Source organism: Octopus bimaculoides, chromosome 4 (assembly GCF_001194135.2).
Source record: "Octopus bimaculoides isolate UCB-OBI-ISO-001 chromosome 4, ASM119413v2, whole genome shotgun sequence".
Lineage (NCBI taxonomy): Eukaryota > Metazoa > Mollusca > Cephalopoda > Octopoda > Octopodidae > Octopus > Octopus bimaculoides.
The window spans coordinates 58,259,549-58,268,142 of NC_068984.1; the positions used below are offsets into that span (position 1 = coordinate 58,259,549).

General features: G+C 35.3%; 1 protein-coding gene across 2 annotated transcripts in view; it reads left to right on the top strand.

The window, feature by feature from the left end:
* Positions 1–8,594, top strand: part of LOC106877357 (polycystin-1) — a 144,523-nt gene that overhangs the window by 37,375 nt on the left and 98,554 nt on the right. For both annotated transcript variants that reach the window (XM_052967101.1, XM_014926242.2), the window contains exons 5-6: positions 3,239–3,402; positions 6,304–6,543. In XM_052967101.1, the coding sequence (XP_052823061.1) occupies positions 3,239–3,402; positions 6,304–6,543 (404 nt within the window). The remainder of the gene's footprint in view (positions 1–3,238; positions 3,403–6,303; positions 6,544–8,594) is intronic.

The window sequence follows — 8,594 nt, forward strand, 5'->3', positions numbered from 1 at the left end:
TCTCTAAATTATGTACATATATATATATATATGTGTATACACACACACACACACACACACATATATATATATATATACACGCTTATATAAAGAATATTGTATAATTATTTGGTGTAAATATAAGTAACTGAAAAATATCAACTGAAAAACCATATTGAACCACATCTTAACCTACATGCGTGCGGAGAGGAGATGCAACATGCTCAACTATTCATAGTATGCTATACCAATATAAGCGACGGTAAATAGGAATGCAAAATTTAAAATTCAATACCATACAAAATTTAACAATATAAAGTTAAAACATAAAGGATAAGAGATTAATAAGGTAAACATAACAAAATAAGAAATCAAAATAATAAGAATTAATAAAAAATAGTAAGAAATATATTTAAAGACAGGGAATTAAAATTTATAACAGGAAAAGATAAAGGTAGCCTAAAAGGGGTAATAGGTATGGAAATAATGAGGACAGTTTAAGGTATTCATACTGAAGTGGTTTTATAAGTTATATTACAGGTGCTATTGTATGTATGATTGTATAGTTCTTACGGAGTATAAGATTTAGTCAAGGGAGACTTACTATTTCAAAATCATTACAAATATACCTAATATGACTGATAGGGTAGAAATTCATAGAAGGAAAGAATAGGATGAAATCAGACTACCGAGGCAGGGGTTACCATAGGGTAATGTTACATATAATACATTACATAACATAATACATAGCACATTATATATGTGACGTAACATATTATACTATATAATATAATATCCTATATTAGAGTGTAAGTTATAAAGGATACAACGTCCGAAGTTATTTTCCACCACCAAATCCCAAGTATGATAAATATACTATTATTAGTTTCGAAAATACATAAATGTGCGGGTGATGCTATGCATGTTAGGTTTAATCTATCATCAATAAGGCCGTTCTTGTCTTTGTATTTAAAAATCTCATAAATTTCCATAGAACAAAGCTCACATCCATATCTACTATCTCTATAAGGCTGCGCCCTCCGTATTATATCTCATTTAAGGCTAAATCTAATCCCACTTTCCTTAAGTTCTCAGATCTTACTAAACAATGAAAGATGGTTATTAATACGTTTTTTTCATATTTATCGAACACTCTATATAGATAAAACTACCAATTTTAGTCATAGTCGTTCATCTGTAATCTGCGTTTTGGATTAAACAGCGACCTCATGAAGGGCAATGGGATTTTACTCTACAATTGCAACCTTGAGCATTACTGCTATTAATATTATTGATACTACTACTACTACTACTACTACTACTATAATTAATATCAGCATTATATTTGCTGCTTCCTTCAACTATAGTATCATTTAAATTCATTGCAGCACCACCAGGTACTGCATCAGTAATACCTGGGCTAGTATAAACATCGGAGTCACAGTTTATATTATACATATTAGATAGGTTGTTCCGGATTCTTACATATCTCTTATTATTATCATCATTACAGGGGTTTAAATCATTATTAACAATACAAATATTATTATTAATTCCTCTTGCTAATTTTATATTCCTTCTATTAAACATGGCTATGATGGTACGTATATTGGGGATTCTGATCGTCTTACAGGAAAATATACCATTATATCTATGAGATGTAGGGAAGCTTTATCTCAAAGGTATTAAGTTGATTCTACATAATAGTAATCTTCTTTTTAATGTTTAAATTAATCTATAAATCTCTTAGCTAACTTGATTATGATATCCCACTCTAGAATTTTTTAAAATTTAATTTAATTTTTATACAACATAATATTATTTATAAGCGTTCTCCCACTGAGCCCCTAATGTTTTCCTAGATCTTATTGTAGCATCCTAAGTTTCATAGTGTTTGGCCCTTTAACTGGTAACAACATCATGAATTAATGTCACCCCTACCTACTTCTCTTATAGACATTTACTACTATCTAATTGACTCTTTCTAAAGTTTTGTTTCTTTTTCTTGTGGTTTGAGGCATACTTGTGACAGCATGAAATTTATGACTAACAGCCAGCTATTAGCTGTCAACTCACTTTGCTCTTTATTCTAACTATACGCAGTCTTCTAGTCTTAGATTTTTGTTGATAATAAGGCGATAGATAAATTGGAAATAATTACATCCCTATGACTCCCACTGTGTTCCATGCCACTCTAAAAAATTGTAGTTTGTTCTTCTCTTATCTATTCTTGCTACAATAGTGACATGAAATTCTTCAATCCTCTTGCTCTGTTAAAATATTCACGAAAAATTATATTAATATATCTTGTCTGTTGAAAATCCATATTTGTGCAGCTAAAGATAACACTGTATTTAAATTGATGTAACGATTGCATTGTTCAGGTAAATAGAGCCGCTTGAAACAGTCGTACTGGATTACTACTTGACATCCTGTTACTTGTCGTGATATATGTATATGTGTGTGTATGTGTATGTATGTATGTGTGTATGTATGTATATGTTTGTCTTTATTTTTTCCACTGCCATCGCTTCACAAGCAGTCTTGGTTATATCCCCTGTAACGTAGCAATTCGGCATATGAGACTGATAGAATAAGTACCAGACTCTCAAAAAATAGGTGTTGGTCTTGATTTGTTTGACTAAACCCTTCGAGGTACTGCTGCAATGTGGCCACAGTCCAATGCCTGAAACAAACCAAAGATTAAAGACAAAATATACTAGTGGTCGTTGTTGTGTTTGTATTTGTTTTTGATCTTGTCCTTGATTTCGTTCTTTTTCTTTAAAAAAATTCTCTCTTATTTTGTTTCATAAATCAGGTGTCGAACAAAAATATGAAAATAACAAATTCTATTCCTAGCTGGCATCGTTTTTATTTTACTGATATTGCTAATATCCTTGGTAACATCACATATCGTTCTGCTTTCTCCATCGTATGCAATTTATATAATGCTCCACAGTTTTAGAAACAAACTGTGTAAAAAAGAATTTCATCAATATCTTAATCATCCTTAAGACGGTGAGCCGGCGAAATCGTTACCGCTCCGGGCAAAATGCTTAGCGGCATTTCGTCCGTCTTTACATTCTGAGTTCAAATTCTGTCTCGGTCGTCTTTGTCCTTCATGTTTTAGGGGGTCGATAAAATAAGTACCAGTTGAGCACTGAAGTTGATGTAATCAACTTATCCCATCCCTGGAAAATACTGGCCCTGTGACAAGTTTGAAACTAATATTTTAATCACCCTAATTTTCTTCTTGCAGATGCAACTCGTTTTATTGCTGGTCAAGAGCTTGCTGCTTCGTCAACAGTACTCGCAGAAGGCAGTGCTGTAACCTATTTCAAATTGAATTCTGATTTCCAGTGGGATGGTGTGTTAGTTGGCTGGGAGCTGAAAGGTTCCATGGCAGGAAATATAAAATTATTGGTAGGTTTTCTTCTACATATAATTTTATGTTTGTGTGTGCATGTACATGCGTAAGTGTGCATGTATATATACATATACACATATATATGTATTTGTATGTACGTATGTATACATACATCCATGCATACATACGTGCATAAAAAAATACACACACACATATATAGGAGAAGAAAATGGATATAATAACAATGGGAATCTCGTGGGTTTCGTTGGTATGTCTTTAATTTAATTAGATAACAAAGAAGGAAGAAGCAGAGATGAGGGTAGCATTTACGATCGTTTCAATTTACTGGTTTAAGTAAATCTCTTCAGAATATAGATAGATGCATCTGTAAGGATGCGAAAATAATTGATACATATGTGATGGTAATGTAAACTAAATGGTAATTCTTACATTAAATTTTTGTTCTTGCGCTGGTAAATTCGCTGGGTAGAGGTTTGCTTGTGGTAGATTGGTTAGTTTCGTTGGGTAATTAGGGCGGGGTGAGTATTATTTAGGTGCGGGTTTCCTAGTTTAATTAAGCACATTTTTCCACGTGTGTATTCCGTTTTACACTGGCGGTGTAAGTGAAGGGGGTAACTCTAGCAGGGTGAAAAGGGAGCTAACTCATACCAAATATTGGGTGGTTTGAAAATGTTACGGCTAATAATTGTCTTATTATTAGAGTTTAGGAAGTTCTTAGTGCTAGGCGGGGCTCCATGTATTTGCAAAGTGTATTATTATGGAATATTTGGGGCGAGTGAGTTTGTGGGGTGACTATCCGTGTGTTTAATGTGTCACCCAGTTAATTAGACTTGTATAATGAGTATTCTTGTTTGGCATTATGAAGGCATAGAGGCCTGCATGAAAATAAGAAAGGCTATTCTGCCGGTATTTCGAAAGTACATAGAGGCTCACGTGAAGACAAAAAAAGTTGTTCTCAAATTTCCTGTTGAGAAGGATTTGCTTAGCCGTAAGTATAGCTAGGCGTTCTGATAGGTGTTGTAGGAGGTTGTTTTTGTGAGTATACGCAAGGTTAAGCTAAAATCTATTATTTTTATCCTTAAAGTCCCAAATGTATGCACTTAGCCCTGTTGAGTTAGCCTTATTCCTGTTTCTGAAGATGGATAGATGCGTATTATATCTGAGAATCATTTGGTTCTTAGTTGGACCTATGTATGATTTCTGGTTGTTTGTGCGGATGTCACATTGGTAAACTATGTTATTTGTCTTACATCTATATGAGAAATGGAACTTTGTTCTATATATGTACACACACACACATACACACACACACACACACACACACACACACACATATATATATATAGAAGTATATGAAAAAAGAAAATGAATGACTTCACTGGTAGTTCTAATCAGTTTAATTTATTATTTTTTTATTTCTTAATAATATAAAATATATCTGCAACTAACATCCCTTTACTGCTTACTTCCTCCAAAAGAATTTTAAAGTTTTCCTTCCTTCTTGTAGTTCTTAAGGCCACATAAAGCTCGCCATCACTAAATTCGGGAGCTGGCAAGTAAATACCAACTTTTCGAAGCGACATTTCCTTTCATTTGCGCTCTCCATTACTGAAACCAATCTAAACTCTGACGACTTAAAGCCACTAAAAGCAGTCCCTGATTTATAGTTGATGTAAAAACTCCCCATTCAAAATTTCTCGGGGAGTCTTTAAGCTTTGATAAAGATCAAAAGAACAGTTTATGTCAGGGAAATTTCAGTCCAAGCGCTATAAAAATTCTTGGTCTGGAAGTGCTTTCCAGAGTATTGCTAGTTCGAGATGAGCTCTAATAACATGGAACTGTCTTCAACCAGACCTGTCTAATATATACGCAGATTGAAAAATTATTTTGAATGCATGTATTCAGTGTTTGAGCATTAATGACATATTCGTATGTAAAGATGGGTTTGACTATCAACTAAATCTATTACCCCACCGTCTTCCTTGGATTGGGAACAGCGTGTGATTTTCTGGTTGCTATGGTGAAAGAAGTTATGAGATGGGCAGGTTTAAATGGACTTACATCAAACACAAATTCGTTAATCAACATTCTCAACTTAACTTGTTGATGAAAGTCAAAGTGAAGAGGGAGGCACTATCTTCCAATTACATTGTTGAAAGGTTGGTAAATGTAGCGAGTATCACTTGGTGGATGGTTATAGTTGGAAAACATAAAAAGGAGAGTGTACATGTCCTTAGTAGTCGGGACAATACTGGATCTGTGAGGTTCCTTGATTGGCTTTAGGTGATTGTCTTTCTTGAATAACTCATTCAAAACACCTTTTGTATATTGTCTACCTACCTATTTATCATAATTCATTCTGCATAACCCTTCCCTCCATCATTTTGTAATTTTCCCTTATGACAGCCCCTCATCTGCTGCTCTTGTGGCAAAAAATAAACAATATAGTTAATATCACTTTTTATACTGAAAGTCAAATTCCCGCCAAGTTCGAATTTACTTTTTATCTTAATAGAAGTAATAAAATACCTTAAGTTCATGGTGAACCGAGCAGATATCTTTCCAAAGTTTCATTTCACAGCAATAATATATATGATTTTAAACATGTAATTATACTTCAGTTCATCAATTTTCTAAAAACAAAATCCTCGCTTAGTTAATGTTTTATTAAAAATGTACATAAATATGTAATTACCTCTGTTTTCACTTTCGTTCCCCTGCAAAAATGGTGATTCACGTTAATTGAGAATTTTTTTTCCGTACGGCATTCAGTACATCCGTTCTTAACTTATCATATACATATGTATATTTCAAACTTGAATGCCGGTGTGCATGGCTGCGAAATATAATATATATTTAAGCTGAATTATTACTATTATTACTATTAATATATAAATTTTGAATAACACCAATTTTTATTTATGTTAATTTCAAAGGTTCTTAAGCCCGATTGTCCCTCCACGTATTGTTACGCTACACACCACTGTGGGAATTGCGTTGAAGGAATGGCAGAGGAATGTAACTCTAACAAATATTGCCTGGCGTCGAATTTGTGTGACAATCAAACTGCATCCAGTAAACCAAAACCTGATACTCTGTCATATCAAGTGATCTCTGCCAAATCAGTTGCTATTACAACTGGGTACAACTACATTAAAGTGGATGAAATAGTAACGGTAAGACCTTGTTTATTCATGTGATTTGCAATAGACTCAAATTTTAAAAAATAAGACTATTATAAGGTGCAGAGGAATAATGTAAGCGACATTATCTATCGTGTATATATATATATATATATATATATTTATTTATGTGTTTCAGCCAAGTGGCTGCGGTCATGCTGGTGCATATATATATATGTGCGTGTGTGTGTGTGTGCGTGCGTATTCTCCTGCCTATATTCTTCTATCTACTGTTTTATTATTTTATTCCTTTATAAACTGTGAATTCCCTGTCTAGAACTTTCATAGATACTCACCTTGTTTCTGATGACGGAATACCCTGTGTATAGAGATGCTAACCTATTACTTGGGATATCTCAGAAACAGCTGTAAGATATCCAATAGTTAATTAATTAACTAACTAATTAATTAATTAATTACTTCAAATTCACCTTACTCTAATTGAATATTCTAAATGACTTGAGATACTCGTCCTGCCTTGGTGTTTCTTGTCCTTTTTCCTATTCCCTAATCCCTCCTCCCAGGCTGACTTGTTCCTCTGCTCCGTACTTGCCCTTACTACTCCAACATCACCACCCTCATAGGCACCCATCATCGTCCCTATCATATCCCGACTCCTTTACTTGACCTTCTAGCAATGTCATTTTCTGCATCACCTGCTCTTTCTGCCCTTCTCCGTACATCAGTCAAACGAGACACCGCTTGGCTGACCGGTTTGCGGAGCACCTCCATGGCATTAGACTCAGCAATGAAACCCCTCCTCTCTTCACCTGACACCTACTTCCTCTCTTCACTCCTGCCCACCTTCTCTCTTCATTGACACCCCAACACCCTATCCTCCCACCCCACCCACATTCCTACCCACCCTACCCCACTGCCCCACCACTCCACACACGAGCACCGACCACTTCCCAGCACCCACATCAAACACCATCATCCCCACATCCCCACACCCACACAATCTTCAATAGCGTCATCATACATACCACTATATGAGCAACCACACGTTTTTACACACCCACACACATCAAAGTCACTAGCCCTTATCCACACACAAACATACACACACATTCTCACATAAACACACGTGCACGTGCACCTTCGTTTTGGGATCACCAATACTTTATTATCTCACCTTCTTTCAAACTCTTTTTCTAATCAGTCGCCATGCTTGACCGCTAAACCCACAAGTCTTTTTTTTTTACTCTCTCTCTGTTTATTTTCTCTTATATCTTCCTGCTGGAGAGCGTAGGTTCGAACGGTTATATATATATATATATATATATATATATGTGTGTGTGTGTGTGTGTGTGTGTGTGTGTGTATACATACATATATATACACACACAGGTGCAATAAGTAAATTGTTGAGTTTTTTATTTTTTATTTCGCGCATGCGTATTGTTTGCTTTTGATTTTGTTGATTACTCAGTATAGTAGGGTCAGTTGGGCATCGTTTGTGAGAAAAACAGTACCATGACGCAATTCACTCTGCCTAAAATTTGGAAACGATATGTTGTTCTGTTTGGCATTTGCATCGGGAGCTCTAATACGAACATTTCAGAGTATACATATAAATATATATATATCACTTTTTCCCCCTCTCGTTCTTCCTCTCTTACTACTACGTATCTCTCTTTACCCCTCTCATTCTTCCTTCTGTTACTACTATATCTCTCTCTTCCCCCCTCGTACTTCCTTCTGTTACTACTATATTCCTCTCTTTCTCTCGTTGCTCACCTATTCTTCTACTTCCTCCCTTTGTTTCTCCCTCTACCACACACTCTCTCTCTCCCTCACCCCTGCATGGTCACAAGCTTCCGGTCAATAATCCTTTTCTTCCTTGGCTATCGCCGAGCAAACACGCGAACTTACTTCGTCCCCACTTTCAAGTTCGTGCCTCACAGCGTTCATATACACATAATTTTTCACGTCTGGCCGCATGGCCTTTTCCGTTTGTTTTCCTGTCTTGTTTTTTGTCCGCCACTACATTCCTCCATGGCACAGGTTTAATTTGTGTATACAAATTTAATTTGCGGTCCATG